We start from the raw sequence: 26504 nt of genomic DNA, 5'->3' as shown, positions 1-26504 counted from the left end.
TATTTCAATATATTCAGGCTGGCCAGGTACATCAGACAGTTTTACTGGTATGGCTACCACGGTGTGTATCCCCCAAATGCCACTATATATAAGTAACTATTATAAAGATATGCTTGAAAAAATACATTTAATAATGTATATTCTGCATCATGAGCCTATATTGTTTATTGGTAAAAGTGTGAAGGGTGATTAGGATATACAACTGAATGTTAAACACCACTCTCTATTAAGAAATCCAGTTTTTTGCTTATTCTTATATTTGATTGCTGCTTCATTTTAAAAAATCATGCTTTATTTAGAAGCACTGTTCCTTGAAATGCTAAATATATATGTCATAAGTCATTTGGGTTTCAGTACAAATAATGGATTCCTGTAATAATGATACAAAGAGATAGTAGTGCAGACCGGGAACACCCCCATACTATGTTATCTCAGTGTGTCACTTGTGAAATGAGGAGGAGGGGAAAGAAAGATGTCAAACAGATAACGAGAGATGCTTACTGATATCTCTCCTGCATTGTGCTTTGTCTTGGTCTGTATGGCCTGTAGATTCGAAAGGAGCACTTAGTAGTTCCTGATTTAGCCAACTGTTATTCATTGAAATTTGTCTCAATACCATAACAGTTATAGAAAGTCTGTCATCCTCCAGCGCGCCTCCCAATTGTCCCACTTTTTTGTGACAGTCCTGATTTTCAGTGCACAGCACGATGTCCTGGATCATATTCTAAATATCTCTCATTGCCCTGCTTGTCTTTGGCCAGCTCTTGGCTCCTTCCTTATCAGAAAAGAAAAATCCAAGGTAGCTGTGCATTCTATCATTCTATCATCCCAGCCAGAGGGAGGCAGAGAAAGAGAGAGGGAGAGAGACAAGCAGCATGGGAGCAGAAGGAAAAAATTTTGGTGTTGGTATTCTGTCTGTGTAGGTGAGGCAATGCCTTCAATCTATCCATTATTGCAGTGGTCTTACTGGCATGTCTGGGTTTATTGGCCATTTCTACAGTGATCTCACTGGCATGTCTGGGGTTGATATGCTAATTAGTCATTTTCTGTAGTAATTAAAATGGCACATCTGAGGTTAATATGCTTGCTACCCATTTTCTGTAGTAATTATACTGGCATATGTGAAATTTATATGCTCGCTATCCATTTTCTGTAGCACCACTAGCTTTAATATGCCTGTTAACCCTTTTTCTAATGATGATACTGGCATGTCTAAGGTTAATATGCTTATCATCTGTTTTCTGTTCTAATTGTACAGATCGTTAGTGTCCTTTCTATTTTTTATTGTGAAGCACTGCATAATTTGCTTGTGCTATATAAATACATAATGATGATGATTTTTTAAATGTTGCGAGGTATGTCCAGCAGATGTAGGTGCTCCTTAAGCTGCACACAGGCTGATTTTTTTAGTTCAGAAATGGAATCTATTATCTGGAAATCCAATATCCAGAAATATCATTTTCCCTCTGTAATAATGCTAAAAGTGCTTTTTACTTGTTGGATACTAAGCTGCATACATCCATATTAGTAGCAAAACAATCCTATTGGGTTTATTTCATGTTTATATGCTTTTTTTAAAGCAGACCTAAGGCATTGTATGATCCCATTTACGCCAAATTTTGAAGTTTGAAGTATCAGTTGGTATTCCAGTTTGGGATACAATTATTAAAATTTTTCCTAAAGTAACCAGCATGGACTGTAACCACTTTAAGGCTGATGGACTAATTAAAAAAGCGCGTATGTTTATCTATATAACATGGCAGTCTTTGCACTGTATATGTGGTGCCATAGGCCACATGAGTGCTTTCCAAGGTGTGAGATCATTGTTTTGAAGACATTCTGCTAAACACAGTGTGGTCAGCCTTTCATTCCTACAGGCACCCTCATATACCAGCAATAGTACAATAAATGCTTAGATGAGGAATGCAGACATGAAAATGTGCTCATTTTATTCTGGAAGCCTTGCGTAGCACTCACGCTGTGGATAAAATAACAAGTGACTTAAAGGCAGGAAACTGCATGGTAAAACATGTAACTTTGTAACGATTCGACAACAGAGCCACAGTTTTATTCAAAAGCTGGAATTGTCATTTTATTGTCAGACTTAAACCCCTGCAAATATTCAGCAAAATCAGCATTTGATACTGGCATTCATATAAATGACAAGAATTTGGTTTCTCCTTGATATTCCTACACTTGTAATAGTTAAATCTAGATGGTAATTATTCCCTGCCAGTAAAAAAAAGATTCTGCAAATCTAAGAATGTAGAAGGGAACCAAGCTTGCTCTGTTAGTTAATCAGTAGTTGGAAGATTTGAACAGAACTGCCGGTTGACTTGCTCCCTAAAATTCACTAGATCTTTAGCGGAAATTATTAATGAGAGACTCGGTTGTAAAAAGGCACTTGCCTTTCTAGACGTGGAACCATCTGTATATAATTAGCCGGATATTTCCATTGCCTGCCATGAGGCCAGAAGTAAAACAACAGCATAAAACTACAAGGTGTGTTGGTTGCAGTGTGGAAAACTGGGAATATAAAGCTGCACACATTTCTCAGGCCAATATATTACCTTAATGTCACTCTTATGTTGGAGAAATGCCCAGTACATTCCAAAGCAATATGATGCTATCAGCGAATAAGAGAAACAGGGTTCTATGTTGCTGCTGTGCATAGGCAAAGGGCCCCAATTCAGGCTGGACTGGCATTATGTATGGGCTGACTGCACACTTGTTCTGCCGATCAGAGCTTGGTATGCCTGAACCAACTCTTCAACAGAAGAAATATATATTCTGCTGGCACTTAAAAGCACATGCTAGGAAGCAGGGCAGAACAATGGGGTGAATGAATGATGGATTATTAAGTATTATTTTGGCACAAAATGTATTCTTACTAAAGCAGAGGCTTTGTATGGGGCAATTATATCCTTTGTTGCATGTTTTTTTAAAATAGAATTTTAGAGTGGATGAAAGAAAAGCTGGTTTATTTTGATTTATATTCTATAGAAAGAACCACTAACATGTAGTTAGAAGTTCAATGTGGCTCCAAGGTAAAAGGATTCATCTGGTAACAGTGGCAATTAATCATTAGCTCAGGAATGTGTGCAAGGGATGAGCAGGGGCAAAAACACACATAGGGATTGCTAAATGTAATGTCACAGTGTTATTGACACTCACCATGCTCACAGCAGGCCACCTTATTGATTCTATCTGTGCACTTCCACCTCTTCTAACATGCACAAACAACAGCCAGTAGGTAGACTATAGAAAGCTTTTCATATACGAATACATGCATGGGAGCCCAAAATAGAGGTTCCACACACGGATAAATGGATCATAGTTATTCATAGCCATCAGTTCAGTTGCACAGTGGCCAACTGGAGTTTATTTTGTTCCACCTGTAGCACAAATCACAACCTGGCCCATATAAACTAAGCTGGATACAGAAATACCTGCCCATTTGTTTTGACTAGTTGACTAGTCATTTATAAATTTAGTGCAACATATATTTTTCTGCAAATGGTTGTTTTGTACATGTTTTCCCGTAAATGCTTAAATATTGCTGTGTCCTTTTTGCAAACCGTGGTGAGCCATGCGTTGTGCACAAATATTTGCAGATGAGATGGGTGTTTGCCTGTGCGAATATAGAGTTGACAGTAATTCTGCAAATCTATCCTGCAGTAGACATTGTCTGATTTGTTTCTTTTCACCTCAACATTACCAACCCCTTTGGAGCCAACATCTGCTACCTCACCCCTTTAATACCGGCCACATATTGAATCCACATCCTACACAGCTAATTTGGAATTTATTTAGATGCATGCTGCAGACTGAACTGATTAATGTGCAGCCATTCAGGATGTATTTAAATTAATAGCTAACTTTCCCTGTGGCTCTAGGTGCAGGCACAGGGAAGGGCTGATGCCAGGGTAGGTCTGGCATTAGCCTTAATAATTAATTAATGGAAAAAATGCATGGCAATATACTATAGATTTAATCTCGGGTCTGGCCATTGTATATTCTTAGCAACCCAAGTGTTTGTGTCCAAGGCTAGGCCGAAGGTGGTTAGTAACATGGGACATCTGGGGCAAATGGCTTAGATTCCATCTTATTATTTTAAACAAAACAAAATAACTGTCCATACTGCATTTATTGCAGAAGGCCATTTCTCTCTTTCCTTTGTAGCTCTAATTTATGGATTCCTGAGCAAAGTAACTGTAGCTTTTGCCATTTCCAAAACTTATTTTTTTTTTCAGCAGATGTTAACGTTTACAGTGAAAATATATAAAGTCAGCTTTTCTGACATCTGCTCAGGAAGCCAGATGAATGATAATGTGACATGGTATTTTATAATTGTATTTATATTGCAGCAGCTATGCTAGCACGCCTTTGTACTGCCTCTAGAATTGGAGGAGCCAAGTTACACGAGGAATACAAATGAAAACTCACTCTGCATCACTAAGGGGCAGATTTATCAAAGTGTGAAATTAGAGCTCACCCCAGAAAAATTCACCCACTTTCCGTTTATTCTAATGGGATTTTTAGAAGCATATTTATTAAATGGTGGACTCTAACTTTCACCTATTTATAAATACGCTTCTAAAAATCCTAAACTAGTAAATGGAGAGTCGGTGAATTATTCTGTGTTGAGCTCTAATTTCACACTTTAATAAATCAACCCCTATGTCTTACATTTTTCTCATTGTTGTACAGCGCTGCAGAATATGATGGCACGAGCAGCACAGGGCATTGTGAGTGGGAAGGATATTAATAGAAAGTCCCCTTGTGCTGTTCTTGGCTTCACTGCAGCCAAATCAAATGTGATTTTCCGCTATGTCTTAGTGGCTTATTTATCTAAGTGTGTATGCACAGCATAGTAAAGCGGCCGCAGAAATTATACACCACAGCCAACTTTTTGTTTGTATTAAAACTACAAATATAATACTTTATAGTTTTTTTCTAAAATAGTATTTTTTGACATTAGGACATGTTATCTAACAGATTGCCTGCCTTACAGAGAGTATAAAAATGAGAAAAAATGTTGGGAGCAGTGTTGCCTTTTGATGTCCTCACTGTAGTGTTTTTGGTGTAGCCAGATATGGTATGGCTTTTGGTATGGCTAGACTACACTATAGCCAATCAAAGCTGTAGAAGAACATTGGTATGGTTATACAACCTTATAGCTAATCAGAGTATTAGCATGTTGCCCCCAAGCCACTGGTTGGGGATCACTGCTGTAGAAAATCAGAGCTTTAGAAGAACATTGGTATAGCTATACTACCCCATTGACAATCAGAGAATCAGTTAGCCAAAATGGCTATACCACCATGTAACCTCTAAGCATTAGAAAGCTGACAGGCCTTAATGATCTTGTAGGCAGCCATATTGTTTGAAACATTAATACATTCTATGTGAAAAATCGTTCTGTATGAGACAAGGCTCATGTATTCAGCTTATACATTGTATTCCTACTTGACCGCGGCCCAAAATGCTCTACATAATACAAGAGTTCTGTGTCATACTAGATTTATTAATAACTCCCTCATTGTCTCATTTTCCAACTGGAACTGTAAATCCTGGGCACTGCTCTGACCTCTCCAACACACTGGCACGAGGCATGTACTTGGCAAGAAGCAATAAAGCCGCGCATTTTGTAACTATCATTTTATCCACAGATATGGCTGCCGCCTTAGTTACAAATTCCACTTCTTGCCTCTGCTTCCTCCGCTTGTTATTCATGGGGCTTTGTCTGTGGAATGTGCGGGGTGTCAGAAGCGTGCTGGGATTGTGTGTGGTCCCAAGCCACAGGGTGACCCTTTGGTCAGAAGCTGCCTCAGCACTCTGCTTAACCATTTACCCAGGAGCTCACAGTTTGGATTATTTGTGTTAGAAAGTATTTATAAAGTGCATAGTATTTTGCACGACTACCCGATGCTAAACACTTTCACAGTATGGAATAAGCCTATTAACCCTGTGCATTTTGTGTCCTGAAAATACAAAATTATATATTTGACAGATTTAGGAGGCTGCTGAATGCCTGGGTTTGAATCAGAAAGAAGATACTGGGATTGATAGAACATAAACTAGAGGTTTACAGGCTGGGCATTCCTGAGGCTTACACTATAATATACAGTCATTTTTAATACTATTTGGCCATTATACAATAGAATAGTGTTGTACTACAGAATTGTAATACTGTATAGAATGATCTTCCCTCAAGGGGCCTCTCTGTAGCTGGGGACCCCACAACCTACCCTACAATAGGTCACATTTGTAGCACAATAACCCTCTCACTGCTACTATGTTCTGTGGGGCCTATAATATACCACCCTGAAAATGACTAGAAGGGTTACATTAAATGAAAAAATAATAGAAAATGGATGTTGCTTAAAACCACAAGTTTTATTTCCAAAGAAATAACATCAGTGAACAAAGCATGGTACCCAAGGGCTTGTATATGTATGCTGGGTGCAAGTCCACCTCTTCTCATCAATTTATATTCAGTTTTAGCTGAGCTATAGAAAGGCAACAAACTGCTGAAGAACTTTCCATTTGTCTCAAAAGGGTTACGGAATATTTCCCCTGAGACTTTAAAAAAGCAGCGGGGCAGATCCCTGGATTAACTCAATATGTATGTTGTTATCAAAATATTTTTGTGTTTGTGCCTGAACACGATGCGTAGTGTTGAGTGTTTTCATTAAAAAAAAAAACCATATTGTTTCTGTTTCAGCTTGCATATCCTGGAATCATGCGCCAGCATAGACTTTAGTTGTTGAAACAAAAGCAAATAATGTTGGTGTTTTGCTTATGGCAGGGATTCTAGCACTCTGAATAACACAGCAAGAACCATGCAACTCATGGGTCCTTGCTGAGGTTTCTGTTGCTTACACCCCTGCGGGACACATATATAAGGGGATGTGTATTAATGAATCATTTGCCAACTGTTGTTACCATCTGGTGGCATCACCACTAGATGAGCTGAAAGCAGATTCTAGGCTAGATTTGTGTTGTTGCAATTATTTGTATTACTTATTGGGCTCTTTCCTATTCCTTTATGGTACATACCAATGCATTTTGTGAAAAAAAAAACCTAGTTGCCTTTACACTTAAGAAACTTTTCTTATACTGATAATGACCCTGAGCATATGCCAACCTGCAGTTTTATATGTATCTTTGAGATGACTGGTATTTATTATCATTAAAATAATTTTTATTTTGCAGGCTTACAGTGTCGAGGTGCCAGTGAGCCATGCTTAAATGAAGGAAAATGTATCACCAATGATGACGGCTCTGCATACTGCAAGTAAGTGAGATATGTGCACTGTGCTGTATGCCATATATATATATATATAAATAATTTCAGTGGAAATGGCCTTGCCCTAGGCCAGGGGTAGGGAACCTATGGTTCGGGAGCCAAATGTGGCTCTTTTGATGGCTGCATCTGGCTCGCTGCCAAACCTTTAATAAAAAAAAAATAACGGGGGGCGTGTCCTGCGCTCGGCAGATAGAAGACGTGTTCTACGCCCTCCTCCGCATCGCATCCACATCCGGCATCCTTGGCACCCACCCTACCTTGCCCCTGCGCTCGGCGGATAGAAGACGTGTTCTAAGCCTTAGAACACGTCTTCTATCCGCCGAACGCAGGCCACGCCCTCCTCTGCATCGCATCCGCATCTGGCATCCTTGGGACCCACCCTACCTTGCCCCGAAGCATCCGCGGCCAAACATATTGTTTGGCTCTCACAGAATTAATTTTAAAATATGTGGTGTTTATGGCTCTCTCAGCCAAAAAGGTTCCTGACCCCTGCCCTAGGCGATTGCCTAGCTATGTTACAGGTGCTTGCCAGGCTGGAAAGCAGTAACTGAAAAGATTCAAGATGGGGATAAAGTAGTTTAGCAATGATAAAGTTAAAACATAATCATGTAGGTTGTGCCAGTTTGGGCAATTTTTTAAGGATTTTGTTAGTGCTGGGCGGTATACCGGTTTAACCGGTATACCGGTTTTAAAAAAAAAAACGGTATAAGTTTTAAACATACCGCTATACCGGTATGCGCGCCTCCTGCTTTTTTTCTCCTGTTACTTCCGGGTTGCGCCCGTGCGTACGTGACGTCGGCGCGCATGTGACGTCAGCGCGCATGTGACGTCAGCGCGCACGCTAGGACGCATCGCTGGAGCTGGAGGAACTACAAGTTGGGTAAGTTCTGCTGGGGGGTTGTGGCGGCTGGGGGGGTTGTGGTTGGGGGGGGTTGGGGCTGCGGTTGGGGGGGGTTGTGGTTGGGGGGGGTTGGGGCTGGGGGGTTGGGGCTGGGGTTGGGGGGGGCTGGGGTTGGGGGGGGCTGGGGGGGTTGGGGCTGGGGTTGGGGGGGGCTGGGGGGGTTGGGGCTGGGGTTGGGGGGGGTTGGGGCTGGGGTTGGGGGGGCTGGGGCTGGGGTTGGGGGGGGGCCACCAATATTTATTATTTATTTTTTTATTTATATACCGTCAAATACCGTGATACCGATATAATTTTGAAAATACCGTGATATAAATTTTTGGTCATACCGCCCAGCTCTAGATTTTGTCATGTCAGTGATCTTGATGCTTCCTGGCCTCCCCCAAACAATTCAGAATTCCACTGTCTGTACTAATAGCCTATCTAATGAAGAGTGGCAATGTAAGAAATGATGGGCAGGTAAAGGGAGGGAAGATGGAAGATAAGTGGGTCCTACTTATCTTCCCCTATAAGTGGGTATTGCTCTGTTACCTGATGTCAAAACGTTTGTGCTTATAACCTAATCCACGTTATTTTTGTTGGTGTTTGGAGGGCTGTAAATTTGACACCCTGCTTTAAGCAATACGTGGCTATTGCACAAGCTTCTTATGTGATGGCACCTCTTAATGTATGCCAGCGACCTTAAATTACCTGTAACCTGAACATGGAAAATTAGCAATTAATCTCACTTTACATTGCAAAACCTGTTCTGTAGCTGATCATTAAAAACTATGCTAGAAAAGAAGCAAGGGTGAAACCTGGCCCCCTGTCATGCTGATAATATTATGGTATATTGGGCATGTATGGGACTGTATAACCTCAAGGCACGTAAAGGTACAGTATAGGACACAATTGGAACAGAACCATCAGCATATGTACAGTCGTCTATATTCTTGTAATACTTGAGTACATATCTTAAATGTTGCTTAAATGTGCTGTGCTATGTAAGTGTATGTTAAACTCAGCAATAAATTGTATAAAAGGTAACGAAAGTATCATTGCTGTAGCACTGCGCAGGGCTGCCATATAGATACCCACGGTGGGGCCTCCGCTCCCCCTCACTCTCTGCACTCCTGATGGCCCTAATGAAGGGAACAATGGAAGGTGCCAGTGCGTGTAGCCTCTCATACTGTATCCATATGTTTGACCAGTATCAGCCAGTGAATGGCTACTGTAAGAATGCATAAGGTTGCTGTGATAGGGAAACTGTAGTGGAGAAAAGAGAGCGACCAGTGCAAAATCATTCAGTGCAATTCAATCAAAATCTGAATGTTGAGATGTGAAAAGCCTCAGGATCAAATATAGACTGGGACAATTTGATGACAAATATATTTACCAAGAATATACTCTGGAGTCTTTTGGACATATTAGTGCACAGTCCCAGCACTTACATGAGAATCTGCCTTTTTAGTATTTTGTAGTGTAGTGACTTGTCTGACAGAGCCCCCACCACCTGTATTCCATATATACACTGCTGAGCCGTGGGAAAGGGCTTATTTTGTCTTTTCCTGCCACTCTGCTTCAGTTTCAGTGGGGATATGAGAGGCTTCCATATATGGATTTTTATCATTGAAGCTAAAATATGGGTAACTCCGGGTCACATAAGGCTAAGAAGCTGTTTGATGTATGGCCTTTCTATCTGGGCACACAAAGGCACGTCTGTGTAAAGAAGCTGAGCTATATAAGAATTTAAACTTAAGCAGCAAGTTTACTGCTGACTTTCATGAAGCAACTTCCATCAGCTCAAAGAGCAGCTTTAAAGGGAATTAATATGGCCAAAGAAAGGATGTATTATGCCGGGTGTAGCTCTGCACCCTCTCGTATCCAGAGCCTGTCCTTCTTATGCTAATGAATAGAATGAACGTCTCATAGGAAACGCCTGAGTGACTTTAATTCCATTGCTATGGCTTCAGAAAAATGTGGGACATGCCAAACTCCCAGCAGGCTGTCTGTAAATGTTTGTGTTCAAAGGAGAGGAGGAAGCGATTAAAATAGGGAGGGAATTTCATATACCTTTAATTAAGTGCTTCTTCTCCATGTCATTTTTTTTTATTATTGTGATGTGTGTGTGAGTGTGTGTGAGAGTGTGTTCATGCAAAGCATTCTGGGAGTTTGCCAGATTGGGCTCATCTATCTCTGATGTCAGCTAAGTCATTGATGCAGCGTGGAAAATATATATGTACTGTGCTTTAGGAACTGGAAAATATATATGCGCTGTGCTTCAGGAATTTCCAGCTGCAGTTCCCATGAATACCCTGCTATACAGGATTTCCAGTATACATAAAAGGTACTGCACTCATTTGGGAACTAGTGCAAACAAGTGATTTATTGAAATATATTGGATTTTGTTCAATATATTACTTGTTTGCACTAGATCCCAAATGAGTGAGGTTTATATTTACAACATACAGTATACTCTGAAAAGAATTTGTCACAACCCAGAATCCTCTTTTGCATGTGACTTTTTTGTGCACCCAGGCTTTTTTGCCACTGTATCGAGTGGGCAATACTTTATTTCCTATATATAGATATATCTGTGTAAGCATTGGCAGCATGTCAGAATGACTCTTTTCATTAGGCATTTACCATAACATGCACTGACAGTGAAACTGAAAGCTCTTGTGGTTGTTATTTAATGGCGTTTGGATGCCTTGCACTGAAGCCTGTGTGTTGGAAGGGACACTTTATGCTGATATGTGATATCATTGCACGATTTCACTATGGGGCATGCTTCCTTTATTCTTTTACTCTTTGTGTTGGTGCCAGACCAGGAGAAGGCAGTGAATAATCACTATCTTGTAGATAGAGAGTGTTGTAAAGTGGTTCTGGGCACACTTTAATTACAGCTGGTTACCAGTCTTAAAATGATCCTGGGACACAACAGAGCTTAATAAAAATGCCGACATTCAGAGGAAGCTCAGTACGCCTTTTTCAAAGATTCATAAAAACCTTGTGGTTTTTTAAGCTTTGAAAAGGAGGCATTGAGCTGCTATTGTGATTGACAGTACAGGTGTGACCTGTTATTCAGAATGCTCGGGACCTGAGGTTTTCCAGATAAGAGGTCTTTCCGTAGATCTCCATACCTTATTGTCTACTAAAAAATTATTTAAAAAGTAATTTTACACAATAGGCTTGTTTTGCCTCCAATAAGGATTAATTATATCTTAGTTGAGATCAAGTTATTTTCTTATTATTACACAGAAAAAGGAAATCGTTTTTAAAAATCTGAATTATTTGATTTAAATAGAGTCTACGGGAGATGGCAAAAATCTGAATTATTTGATTTAAATAGAGTCTACGGGGGATGGCCTTTCCGCAATTCAGAAATTTCTGGCTAACAGGTTACCAGATAATCGGTCCCATACCTGTATTAGTAAAATATATTTATTTTCGCATGTCACAAAGTGACTGTGGTGGGTAGAATATTACGGGAATAAGCTCCAGTACTAGTATGTGCAGAACTTTCCATGTCTGTTCGACTGTCTGGTGGCACAATGATGGCTAAAACCCATGCGCCATAGCAATTCCAGGGCAGAGTAATTCCTTTAAGTTTATTAGCATTCCAGCAATCACATTGTTACTTTGTTTCTAGATTTTTCTTAAAAAACAGTTTTTGACTATTATGTGCTTAAAAATTAGCCTGCGGCATCATTTAGTAAATACAAGTTCAGGCAACGGGGGTGGAAGAACCATCATGCTGCTTTGCATTGACGTCCCAAGTTAGAAGCAAAGCCAAGGGTATACAGAATCATTTATGGAGAAATGAGAAATGACTTAACTCTTACCCCCGACACCTGAAAATACTTAGCTGGAAAGCGTGGAAAGAGAGGCCGAACCTTGAGTAATGGAGGAATTTGATTTCACAGTTTTATTACCTTTTGTTTCTTTGGCAGCTTGGCATGCTGGGACTTTGTTTTATAGTCATGATTTGATCACGCTGCCAAAACCATAGAGATTTTCCCATGATCCATTTCTGTTCTGTCTGTCTTTTTTATTGACCTTTTTCTTTATTTTAATATTACAGATTAGAGAACACAAAAAGACTAAGGCCAATGTTGAATTCTGCACGTTTCTTATTACCAAATAAGAGTAACCATTTCCTTGTGTGAGAGGCCAGCAGTCTTCTGGTGTATCAACAATACAGATAAGCAACCCGGGAAGGTTGTAGTATGGCACCTAGTTAGTATTTGTGAGAGCGGGTTAGATAAACATCTGTCAGGGCTGCTTTGGGTTAGGCTGTGCATAACTGTTTTTTATAGCCCAAAGGCAGGCAGCTGGAATCGTAGACTCAGGGTCTTTGGTTTGCAATGCTGAAACTATATGCACCGGCTAATTGACCTCTTGCTGGGCCTATAGGCAATGTTTTTTAGACAAATGAAAAATGCACGTAGTGCTTAACTCTGCAAAACTGAGAGAAAAAAAGGCAACATGCTGGGGCACATTGGGTCAGCTAGGGAATAGAGGGAAATTTACATTCCACCTTTAATTTAACTTTTAGAATGATGTAGATTGAGAGAGAAATGTTTTAAGAAAATTTGCAGTTGGTCATCATCATTTTTTATTATGTGTGGTTTTTGAACTATACAGGTATGGGATCCCTTATCCGGAAACCCGTTATCCAGAAATCTCCGAATTACGGAAAGCCTGTCTCCCATAGACTCCATTTTAATCAAATAATTCAGAATTTTAAAACTGATTTCCTTTTTCTCTGTAGTAATAAAACAGTACCTTGTAATTGACCCCAACTAAGATATATATAATCCTTATTGGATGCAAAACAATCCTATTGGGTTTAATTAATGTTTTATTAATTTTTTAGTAGACTTAAGGTATGGAGATCCAAATTACGGAAAAACCCCTTATCCAGAATACCCTTGGTCCCGAGCATTCTGGATAATGGGTCCTATACCTGTATAGCTTTTTGTTTAGCAACTTTCCAGTTTGGAATTTTAGAAGCTATATGGTAGCTAGGGTTCAAATTGCCCTAACAACTAAGCAATGGTGTGAGTGAGTCATTGTAATATAAATAGGAGAGGTCTGAATATAACGAAAAGTAATAAAAAATAGTTGTAGTCACACAGAGCAACAGTTTTTTTGAGTCGGTGACTTAAAAGAAGAAGAGATATAATTTAAAAACTATAAATAATTAAGACCAGTTTAAATGTTGCTATGAGTGGCTCATTCTATAGCTTATTATAAGTTAATTTGAAGGTGAACTACCACTTTAAGTTTGGTAAATCAGTAGGTTTTTATCAGCAATGTCTGTTGAGTAAAAAATAGTGTCCAAATGGCTGCTAAGTGTGAAAACCCCCCGGACAGTAAGTAATGTCAGAGTTTTTGTGTTTTATTTCCAGTTTTATCAGCTTTTGGGTCCCCAGAAACACCCATTATAAAAGGGAAGCTGGCGCTATATATACACACTGCAGTGGGTAACAGAAAAACATGCAGAATGTCATTTGCTTATTGGACTCAGTCAAAGAACACATACATATATATACATATAAGAAGCAAATCCCACAGGCGCTACTCCCTTCACCAGAATGCAAATGGGACCCTAATTACTGTAATTACTCATATATATATATATATATATATATATATATATATATAATTTTTTTTTTTTTTTTTAATGTAGGATGGTCAAGCACATTGAACAGGATATTTTCACTTTAATAAATCATATACACAATTACATTTTGCAATTTAAAGTTTTAATTTAAGTTGTGGAGTACAAAGAAGTAGCTGGTCCCCACAGCCAGGGGCCTTTATTTCCATTTGTACATAAAGTTTGTAGAGATATGTATGTATGTATATCGATTGCTATTTTAGAGCTAAGTTTTTCCTGCTGCAAGTAACTTGCTCATGCTGCAAGTCCCACTGCAGACTGATTTAACCCGGCCCTAATAAACTGAGCCCAACATGGTGCCTGGAATAAAACTGAGTAATAGGTCAAAGGATACCTTTTTTGTCAAGGAACTTGTGAAAATTCTAAATATCCGCAAAAGCAAATCTGTATCTTGAAATATGATTCATGGTTGGGTTGTGCTGTGTGTGCTGACCCCACATTGTCCTGTAATTCTTTCTCACCCTATCTGACTCATTTCTGTCTTGGAAGAAAATGAGAATCTATGAAGCACACTAGGAACTGGAAAGGTTTCTTGCTGCGTTGTTCCCCCAGGCATCCTGCTCTTCCAGTTATCCATATTTGATGGAAATTCAATGTATTTCAACAACAGCTGCACATCCTCTGTCTACCTGGAGTCTGTCTAATCTCCTGAGCCCTACACAGGGCTTGTATCATATTTAACCTCCCTGAGACTAACATTTTCATCCCTTGAATTCCTTCAGGACAGTATTGGATGGAAAAGTGACAGGGAAATGTTGGAGCTTCTCTTTGAAACCACATTTGCTCTGTTTTATAGAATCTTTACTTTATCATGTCTATAACGTTGGCATAGGGGTCCCCAGTTTTTGTCAGGGAAGAGGTTAAATAAGCCCCTTACATTATGAGGGGGAGGATATTGCCACTCCTAGTCCTGACGAAAAAGCCCTGGTGTGAATCCAGTTGTTTTTTTTCTTTTCTCTTCTTTTTTTGAAAGAGGAGCAAAAGAATTTTACCCTCCTACACACTCTGACCTCCTCTGCTTGTGAGCCCTGCCAGCACTCCTGCCTGACCCTGAAATGCAGCTTTAATCAGCTAGCAAAATGTCTAAACAGTGTAATTATTACCAGCTCTCATTCTCTCTCTCTTCATTTCTCCATGAGTGAAGGCTGGATTCCTCCGCTCTATCCTGGAAATGAGAAGTTACTGGAATGGAAAGTACTAGTGAGATGGTGTTTGCACGTGGGTGTGTCACACCCTGAAATTATACATTTTCAGGCTGAAGACTCTAAATGATGTGAACCATTATTCCTTTCACGTAACATGCATAAAATTCAGTTCAGAAGGGCTAAGAGAGGGACTGCCTTTCAGTAGACATGCACTGAAATGTATCTTTTATCTAAAGGGTTAATTTTAATTTGCATAGTGGAGATTAAAGGAGAAGTAAAGCTAAGCTCCATAAAATTGAGATGCATACAGATTGTTGTTTTATTTTTAACGATACAGCTATGGGATCCATTATCCATGGACTGCATTTTAACCAAATTATTCACATTTTTAAAAAATTTTTAAGATAAAATGAATCTATATTGGAGGCCAGACAGTCCTTTTGGCTTTATATAATATTTAAATTATTATTCAGTAGACGTAAGGTATGGAGATCCAATTTGTGCGAAGACCTGGGTATTCTGGATAACAGGTCCCAGTCAGTGTTACTGATACTGAGGACAAACAGCTAAAGGGGAAATAAGCAGAACAATGTGTTTTATATAAGTTTAATGTGCATTGTCGTATTGGGCTGCACTTTCAATATACAGCTACCCCATGCAACTCAAAATATGTCCCTTGTATTTCCCTGTGACTACTTTGTTGCACTTCAAGGTGCCATCGCTGTGTCCCTGTATTTATGTATTTATGAATGTACGCTGCATTGCATTTAGGGCCCCACTGAGCCACCACGCTGCAAGAACCTATTGCCTGACAGATGGAGAGTCCAGATCTTAACAGCTACAAAATAAACTTTGGTTTCCCACATATCTAGTATAAAAATAGACCTAGGTTGCCTGGGATTGTTTTTGGATATACATATATATATATATTTGCAATTATTGTGATAATTATGTTTTACCCCATATACCCCCTCATAATAAAACAGGACATATGCATCAAGGCAAAGGTTTATTAAATCCAGAGCAAATTTGTTGTGCCATATGTATAAAGCCAATCCATTTCCCTATTTGTAAAATGATGTATAATATGAGACATATGGTACAATTGCTTTCCTTTATTCCCTGCCAGAATACATTGGTTATATACTTTGTGTCAAAAATATATTGTAATGTTTATGAGCCATCAACATATCATTTCTAATTCTCTTTGTTCTAGGAGTTTTCCTTTATTGGGCCTGGAATAACCCGATCCTCTATTCTGGCAACTTTATGTAAAAGGCTTATGTAGCTTTCTAGAGATGTGGTCTATGGTTTTATTACTCTTTTTTTTATAAAGCAGACTATGTGCAAGTAATATAGGGTTATAAATACTGTATTTTTATTTGTTCCACTTAAACTATGTAGTGTTTGATTTACAAAAGTTGCTCTTTACCCCTGAACAAACCAGGTCTTGTAATCTCCCTGGCACTAACAAAAACAGGATTCTGTGAGTTTAGAACCTTCTGACCTGGAGGTCACCAGGGTTACTTCCAGGAATGAGGGTTTGGAGTGGCACAGGACAAGATGTTTATCCCATCAAATGTAACCCAATACTTTGCTTTGTCCCTCACAGGGTATCTGCCTTCCCCAGTGCTTCCCTCCACTGCAACACTGCCTTGTGTATACTGGTGTATACTAACCATTCCCATGCCTTATTACTCTTAGCAGCAATCTGCATTTCCATACTTTCTGGTGTCTCACATTAGTTTGCTTCATGCATTTAAAGATGTTTGAACAACAATTATTGGGATGGGGGCCTCCTGAATACAAATTATAATATAACTGGCCTTGTGTTTGCAAAATATATGAATTGCTATTGGCTCCTCACCCTATGTAACTAACTGGGTTATACAGGATTCTTTTGTATACAGTCAAATGTGCTGTAATTTATAGTGGTATGGAATCCCTTATCTGGAAACCCATAATCCAGATTGCAGGAAAGCCATTCCCCACAGAGGCCATTTAAAAAAAAAAAAAAAATCAAATTTTTCTAAATGATTACTTTTTTTCTGTAATAATAAACAGTAGCGTGTACTTGATGGTAACTAAGCTGCATGAATCCATATTGGTGGCAGAACAATTCTGTTGTTTTTTTTCTAATGTTTAAATGTTTTAGTAGACTTAAAGTATGGTGATTTAAGTGACATAAAGGATCCTATATCCAGAAAACAGCAGCCCCCAAACATTCTGGATAGTAGATCCTATACCAGTACCATATCTCTGTTATGCATTCCCATAGGGAACACAAAATACACAGATTATCAGCTTAGGCTTCCTAGAGTCATAGCCAAGCCTTGTGCCCTGATACCTTTGCTACTGAGCCACTACTTTCCCTCAACCACTGAGCACCAATGAATTTTATAGCTGTTATTGCTTTGAACATAAGGAGGTTAATACCACTGCTTTCACATGCTGGATAGCTCTAGTACATATACTGAAACAGACAAAAAGAGAATAGAATATGTCTGATATTTTGCCATTGCAGGTTCTGTAAATGTTATAGTTTAGGGTCACCATTCGGAAAGCTTTTGCTCTAATCCGAATCCACAATGTAACAGTTTTCTGCCTTGCCTTCTAATTAATTTTGGTTGATTCCATTACAAAAAATAATAAGTCACATAGTGATCTGATTTCACAAGAACTTGGCAATACGCAAACAGGGACTTAGGGAAGAATTCCCCGACTCGTATTCAACTGAAACATCTGGAAAGTGTAAAAATTTGGTCTGCTCATCCTGAAAGTAGGTAAAAAATCTGGAGATCAGAAACAGATTAGACAAGGCGAGAAAAAACAAAATGCTATGGGGTATGGCAGTGCCTGAAATAATCTATCACTGAGAAAAGGAACGCAGAGCTAGATAAAGAGTGAAGGGAATGTAATAAATGGGGCTGCAGGGACAAATAGGCTAACATCACTTGTGGGTTCCTCTATGGAGGTTATGCATGATTAGAAGAATTAGCCAGGAATAAGTAGTAACAGACCAAATGACTTCTGAGATTGGATGATTGGAGCATAATTAGATTCTGTTTTGCTAGGAGGGAGCAATCTGGGGTCACACCATCTTACCCTGATTAAAAGGCTTTGCAGACTCAGCCCTATAGGAAAGTGGTTATGTGTGCCTCTATGGGCACAACTTCAGCCCCTATTCTGTGTAATGACAAAAACAAAATCAAGTTACTAGTACAGGTATAGGATCCCTTATCCGGAAACCCGTTATCCAGAAAGCTCCGAATTACGGAAAGCCCATCTCCCATAGACTCCATTTTAATCAAATAATTCAGAATTTTTATACTGATTTCCTTTTTCTCTGTAGTAATAAAACAGATCCTTGTAATTGATCCCAACCAAGATATAAATAATCCTTATTGGATGCAAAACAATCCTATTGGGTTAAATTAATGTTTTATTAATTTTTTAGTAGACTTAAGGTATGGAGATCCAAATTACGGAAAGACCCCCTTATCCGGAATACCCATGGTCCCGAGCATTCTGAATAAAGGGTCCTATACCTGTACTTGTAAATCATTGTTTGGAGCAAGTTTTGTTCAGAAAATGTTTGCACCTAGCCGTTTAATAGCCTTGTGTTGTTGTTGATAAAATATTAACTACTGTACCTTGTACCTCAAAAGATGTTTTTCACCAAAAAAATTCATTAATAATACACTTTCTTTAGTAACTCAAACCAACCCCTATCTAAGGTTCCTCTTTGCTATTTAACATGCAATTTGACATTCACTGAGGAACTTCATTTATAGTAAAGGCTACATATCCTGTATGTTGATCTTATCTTATGACATGCATGCACAAAGCAACAACCATCAGTTCAAGAAGATATGTTACATGAGCAGTTATTATTATAACACACATTGTATGCTGTGCCTTACACAAAATAATTCATCATGGCAGCAATGCATAAGTTCTACTATGGGAGTCAAACACCTTACAAGTATACAAGTCCCTTAAAAAGAGATAACCATATCTTGTGCATGTATGGTCAATATTTTAATCTCCAGGTTATGGTTTTCTTTATTTATGTCCATGTCATGGGTGGAGTTTACAACCTAAGGTCCCTGTCACATTGACTCATTGGAGTATAGTTATCTTGCCTGTTTGTTTTAAGACTGTACGAGTACCCAAAAAAGCCGTGCAGGTATGGGGGGAACATACAAACTTTTTGTTGAAATCAAACCCCACTACTGGAAGGTACTAATAGGTGAGTATTAAAACTCACACTAACAAAATATTAATATTGCTCTCTCAAATTAATGGAAACTTTTGCAATAAAAGTAGTTAATAGGCTAATTTCAATATCTAAATGCTATAGTCATGTATGCAGTCAAAATAGTATGATTGTGTTCTTGGCCGTTATGCCAGGGTGATCATAGAAAAGTGGCTGATAGAAATCACAGATCTTTTTCTCTCTCTGAAAGTTAATGATTATTGATTTGTTTTGCTCTGTCTCCTTCCAAAAGCACAAATACACAATATAACAATTCCAAAACATTAAGACAATTAATTATTAAAAAAACATTGACCCTTTTGGAAAACATCTTAACAGATACAGTGCACCAAAATACAACGCCTAGAGCAATGCTATCCAGATTATTACATGCAGTGGGCTGATTATGTCTCATACAGCATGTTGGAGGGCCGGATTAAATGAAAATGATGACGTTATATAGTGAAGTCTGTGGAACCTTTGAGCAGTTTGGGGTCTGATGAAATCATTTGGAGGGCCACATCTGGCCATTGAAACTCCAATTGGACAGCCAGCCCTGACCTAGAGAATATAAGAATGGTAGATTACTGTATATGGGTGACAGATTGGGTGGAAGAGATTCCAGTTTATTAATTTATTGGTAGTGAGTGTATATTGTGAACTAGTGCAACAGATTGTATTCTTTGTGGAAAAAAAGATATGCAATAGAAAATGGTCTAATTATTAGTGTTAAGCTATATGTTTTGATGAGGAGCCGAGTTTTCAATGAGCAATAAAAAGATACTTTGGGAACATCTGATGGAATTCTAGGTAATTCCCTAGATTAGGGATGCAGGACCTACATCAACGTACTAGGAGTCATAGTTTAACAACTTTTTTTGGGTTATAGATTTGACTTTTTAGCTGTAGATTTTGGTGTGAAATTCAAGGCTCTAAAGAGGTTCTAAAGTACAAATGTTACCATAGCAGTACAGCTTTGCTTCTGAAACATTACAATAATACACAAACCAGACAAGGGAGGGATTCGCTAAAGGGAGTGATAAACATAGACAGTACCTCATTTTTTTCCCCATATTACTTTAGGTGCTTTAGCACCCTCAACTCTTAACACATGAAAGGATGGCACAAAATTGCTCCTATTGACTGACTAGGTCAGTGATCCCCATTTGAAAGCTGAAAAGATGTAGAAGAGGAAGGCAAAGAACTCAAAAACTATAAAAAAAAAAATAATGCAGACCAATAGCAAAGTTGCTAGGAATAGGACATTCTGTAACATACAAAAAGTTAACTTAAAGGTGAACTACCCCTTTAAGATTCCACATTTAGTTTGGGGGCAGCGAGTTAAATGGAACTTGCGTTTATTACCTGTGATTTCTCTGCTCTGGGATTAAATACAGACTTTGCTCATGGTACAAAGTAATACAAACGTTTACTCCAGCAGAAGGTAGGGACTAAGTATACAGAGCAACTTTATGTTCGCTGTTCATTTTCCTATGGGAAACCAGAGATAGGATACTTTGGAGAATAAATGTGGTTTCTGGAAGTTTTCTGCAGAGACAAGATGCAGCAATGAATTAGACAGGAAACTGAGAACAAGCTATCATATATAACTCAAAAATATTTTTTTAGCTTGGCGACCTTTCAGCTTGAAGCATGGGACTGAGCTGAGATAACTCAGATATGATTCTGTCTGCAAATGAAGGCTTAAAGAGGGTGTTCGTTAAAGGGGAAGTTAAGCTAAATAAAATTGTTATATTGCTGTGAGTGCTCTTCACAGCACTTTAGCCATTTGCAATAATTTGTTATTCTCTTTAGTTTTAATATTACCATGATTATATTGCTAGTACCATGATTATTAACAGCAGCACAAGCCAGACACCAGAGGGTTAAATGATTGAGGCAGGAAGCGACTCCAGACGTTTCTCTGCACTTTTCTCACTCACAGGAGCTTGTTTAGGCTTTAAATCTGAAAAAATGTACTCTGAACAATTTTAAATATTTTTTTTCGCCATTACTTCCTCTGTAACTTTTAGTAAGGCAGAGACAGCAGGATTTTAATTCTTAATTTTTGTTTTTTTAAATGATGCACTTTTTTGATCTGCAGCTCTCAGTCTTAGAATTCAAGCACATATCTGGATGCTAGGGGTTAATCACAATAGTAATCAAGGGGTGGTTTTGAAATCAAAATAGAATCTGAAAGGTACATGCCATGAAATGTAAAATAAGTAAGAGTAATGGTAAAAACTTAAGTGAGTTTTCAGCAGCAGATTGGAAAGAGCCCGAGCAGGAAGGCTATCTTTTCAGTAACTATTCAAAATAAACTAAAGACAAGTAGAAAAGTTGCTTAGAATAGGCCCTATAAAGCTTTGTTACTTAAAGGGCATCTAAAACCTCTGGTCTTTATTATTACTGAAATCCTGTGACTGCAGGTAGTTCATGTTGCATGTAACTTTCTCCCTGCTGCTGGTATGCCAGTAATGTTGGAATTTGCAGTTATGATTTAGGATTTGAATAGGTGTTAGTGCTCCTGAGTAGCACTAATTTACAACACCAAATGGAAAACAATGTGTTTGATAGCTAAATTTACCCTGTGTTTCCTTACATGAGGTTTGCCTCAAACAGGCTACATTCTGTTAGTGGTTGACAACAATGGCCACAGTCTTACCTGTGTGTATCTCTACTCATTCGGCATGTACCACTTAGCCTGACCTCTGTCTAGACAGTGTATATCTTTGGTACTAATTATAAATTATATATATATATATATATGTAAATGAGTGTAGGACAGGCCAGACCAAGGCTGACTTTGACATAGCCAACTTAAATATATTGCAATATATGGACATACAACCCATGCTTTGTTAAAAAGGGAGGGGCATTTCCTAGTAGCTTAGTGCACAGAATGTCTTAATGTCCTATATATATATATATAGATAATGGGTGAGTGCAGATGATCTCTTGTTATTGTCTAAAGAGAGAGAGAGAGAGAGAGAGATGATAGATAGATAGATAGATAATAGATAGATAGATAGATAGATAGATAGATATATCGAGATAGCTAGATGATGATAGATAGATATAGATATAGACATGGAACTCATGTCTTTGCCTGGGCAGGCCATGTTCGTGGTTACTCATTCTGTATGTAACATTTGTGTTACTCTGTCTCAGTCAATAACATGGATACCAAATGTACACCTCTTAAGCTATATATAACAATATAGCAATATAAGCTATATATAACAATATAGCAATAATACAATATAGCAATATAATATATATATATTGATGATCGTAGGCAAAGCAAGGTGGAATCGCATAATTTACTGAGAAGGCAGGGTTAACATATAATGTCAGGTTGAGGTAGAATCAAGTTTTCAGACTAGGCTGACTGGCTACACTTAGAGGGAACATGCATGGTAGCCGGGAGGTCTTGAGGTGCGTGGACCAAAAAAGGGATCCTTAAGGTGGCCATACATGTTAAGATTTTTCTCTCCCCAGTGCGATATGAAAAATCTGTTAAATTATGTTAAGTTTAGTGGGAACTGGACGATTGCACACCTAGCGATTCTTCATCTGACAGTCTTTCATTGTTAGCAATGACATTTTCCCATTGTCCAGTAGTTTGCAGGAACAAGCAGGTAGTTTTCCTAGCTTCATCTAGATGATATCGCTTGAAATGGTTGTGTTTTTGATGGACAAATAGTACTTTTAAACGATCATTTCAGAATAAACTTGGTTGTACAATAATGAAAAGATCTTTTATAAATCTTATCATGTATGGCCAGCTTTACACTCAGATCTGCATCAAATATGAAAAATACACATACCATGTAGTTCCTCTTTTGACTATCATTCCCCCTTTATAACACATTTCCCACTCTCCTCCCTGTGTACACTAAAGCCTGGAGAAAATCCTGCAAACATCTGCTGTCCTATTTTGTCTGAAAAAGTGACCTTTTCCTGTAGGGCAGCCAACATTACTGTTTAAATATCAGTGTAAGTCGAGTCTTGGAGCTCGCAGATTGGACTGTGTTTTGTTTTGTGTATTTGGATACAAATCTGCTGAAGTGGATCTGAACATTGTTTAAATGACACCACCCCAAGCTGCATGCATATGTTTATTTTGCCTTTGTTCATTGAAAATACATTTATTTAATGGCTGCTTATGGAGCTCAGAATAGCTATAGAAAACCCTTGGGTCTACAGCAACTATAACTACCAGTTTGTGTTGAGGAACTGTAACTGCCACAGAATATTGTCCCTAGAAGTCACATGGGCCATATTTTAATACAGGTGTGGGATCTGTTATCTGGAAACCCATTATCCAGAAAGTTCCAAATTACCGGAAGGCCATCTCCCATAGACTCTATTTTAATTAAATAATTCTTATTTCCTTTTTTTTCTGTGTTATTAAAACAATACCTTATTCTTGATCGTAACTAAGACATAATTAATCTTTATTGCAGGCAAAACAGTACGATTGGGTTTAATTAATATTTAAATGATTTTTAGTAGACTTAAGGTATGGAGATCCAAATTACATAAAGATCCCTTATCTAGAAATCACGAGGTCCGAGATTCAGGCTCTAGGATTCAGATTTGGCTGAAGTGCCTTAACAAACAAAACCCAACCCCTTAAAATCATGTGAACAGGAAAATCTAAAAATGTTTGCATTTTTTCATATGCAAATTAGAGTTCTGAATTGCTTTGAATTTGGGTGAATCCTTCATGAAAGATTAGGGATTCGGCAGCATCCCAAAATAGTAGATTTGGTGTATCCCTACTTAGAATTATACATGAATATTTAGCGTGTGTATTTTACCAATGATACTAGGACAGGGGTGGCCTAGGGTTGCCACATGTCTGGTTATGAAATGGACAGGCTGTTTTTTCAACGGGGTATTAAGGTTCAAAACCTCCTGTCCAGTTTTTTGGGTTGTGGTGGATAAAATTCCAGGTGTGTGACTTCAGAACCAGCCCCCAATGTCAAAGGCCAGCACTGAACATTACTGGCCCGACCAAATGGCAAAGTTCCACTCCCCAAAATCATTGTCTAACCCCTGACATCATCAACCCCTCCCTTTTGTCTGGTTTTTGCTACAGCCAAAGGTGGCAACCCTCGGATGGCCAAACAACTTAGGGCCCGATTCACTAAAGTCCGAAATAAGGAGTGCTATTTATAGCATGCGTTAAAAATCTTATCACTTCTTATTTTTCGCTCGATTCACTAAAAGGACACTTGTCATAATTAAGAAGCGATGTTCTTGGCGTTATTTATCTTACGATGACATATTTTAATGAAAAAAAAACTATGCGATAAGCGTTATAGGGGCCAATTCACTAAAGGTCAATAATGCTTATCGCATAGTTTTTTTCATTAAAAAGCATGCGATAATTAAGTACCGATTCATCAAAGTCATTTCGCATGTGTTAATCCGCATATCGCATGCACAAAAAAACGCATTGCGTTAATTAGCGAATAGAAATAGTACTAACGCATGATTCACAAACACATATGAAGCGTTAAACGTGCAAAATATCGTGTTAATCTGTGTGAATATTAACCCTACTTGGGGCAGGCAGTACTTAAAGAAAATTGCGGTTCGTGAGCTATTGGCAACACAACATGGAGTTTGCAGTCGGATTTTTTCAAGTATATGTTGGCCCTAGAGTGATGCATCCTCCAGTTTTCAGGGAAATGGTGGTTTTCAGAAAGTAATGGTTACGTGCGTAATATATTGCGCGCTGCGTAATATCTTGTGCGCTGCGTAATATATTGCTTGAAAATATGTCATGGTAAGATAAATAACGCCAAGAACATCACTTCTTAATTATGACAAGTGTCCTTTTAGTGAATCGAGTGAAAAATAAGAAGTGATAAGATTTTTAACGCATGCTATAAATAGCACTCCTTATTTCGGACTTTAGTGAATCGGGCCCTTAGTGTTTTTTGCTGCCTGCATAGAAATGCAGACAAAGAAAACACAAATACGCTGTCTTCCATCTTGTGTTTCTACTCAGACAAAGAAAATCCAGAGAGTGTCACAGGCCTAAAGAAGCAAAGGATCATCATAATCTGCAAGAACCTTAGTAGCTCTGGCACATTCTATGGAGATTAATTTACACTTTAGTTGCCCTTTAAAGGAAAGCTATACCCCCAGAATATATATACTTAACCAACAGATACACTAATATGCCACCTAATATGATATCAACTATCTAACTAAACTGGATTATATATATATGAGTAAATATTGCCCCTTTTACATCTTTTCCCTTGAGCCACCATTTAGTGATGGGCTGTGTGCTCCCTCAGAGATCAGCTGACAGGAAATAATGCAGCTCTGACTGTAACAGGAAGAAGTGTGGAAGGCAGAACTTTTCCCATTAATTGGCTCTTCTGACCTAACGTGTATGTGTGCCCTTGGTTTGTGTGCACCATGAATCATATGATCCCAGGGGATGGCCTATAATTATTAAAAGGCAATTTTCTATTAAGGATTACCCAATGTTAAAAAAAGTGATTTTCATGGAAATGCATCTTTTAGATGGGGCGGACTTTTATGCGAGCTGTTTTATGCAGTAAACATACATTGGTTGGGGGTAGTTTTCCTTTAATGGGAAAATGTGACAACATTATTCACATGATTTAAAACAAATATGATATTTTGACTTTAGATTCCTTTAAATAAATTGAGGAAAATGAAGCAAAGTTTCAGCCCCTTCTTAGTCAAATAAGAGCAAGTCAGTTCTACTGCAGCGCCATGATGATGAGTTCTCTTTGCCCTGTTCTATTTTTTCTGGAATCCGGCCTGCTGGGGAGAAAAAACCTAATAAGAAGCAGCTGTGTGAATGACTTTGCCCACATGATAAAAAGAATGAGATTTCTCTTGCTCGCTTCCTCCTCGCCACATTCCCTGCGCAGCCTTTGTATCTTCTGGTTTTAGCTGGGTGCGGTGTTAACTATTTAGGGAAAAACTGCTATAGAAAATATGTACTTGTGTGAGGTAGAGCCATATCCTTCCCACAGCTTCATGCGTGTTAGCTGAAACACATTATAAATGAAGTCAGGGAGGCTGCAATTGATTAAGTTGTGCAGATCGGTTCCAAACTGTATAAACTGTAGGCACACAGTATCTCTGATGAACACCACAGACTTATTGCTCTAAGATGGCTCTTAAGGTGGCCATACACGTGGCGATCTGACGATGTTTCGTACGAC

At 38.5% G+C, this 26504-nt stretch overlaps 1 protein-coding gene across 1 annotated transcript in view; it reads left to right on the top strand.

Moving 5' to 3' along the window:
- Window positions 1–26504, top strand: part of notch2 (notch 2) — an 83795-nt gene that overhangs the window by 16389 nt on the left and 40902 nt on the right. The window contains exon 2 of the mRNA XM_002939080.5: window positions 7219–7300. Within this exon, the coding sequence (XP_002939126.3) occupies window positions 7219–7300 (82 nt within the window). The remainder of the gene's footprint in view (window positions 1–7218; window positions 7301–26504) is intronic.

Source organism: Xenopus tropicalis, chromosome 4, assembly GCF_000004195.4.
Source record: "Xenopus tropicalis strain Nigerian chromosome 4, UCB_Xtro_10.0, whole genome shotgun sequence".
NCBI classification, from domain to species: Eukaryota; Metazoa; Chordata; class Amphibia; order Anura; family Pipidae; genus Xenopus; species Xenopus tropicalis.
Note: the sequence above shows the minus strand (reverse complement) of the source record. Positions and strands in the feature narration are given on the sequence as shown.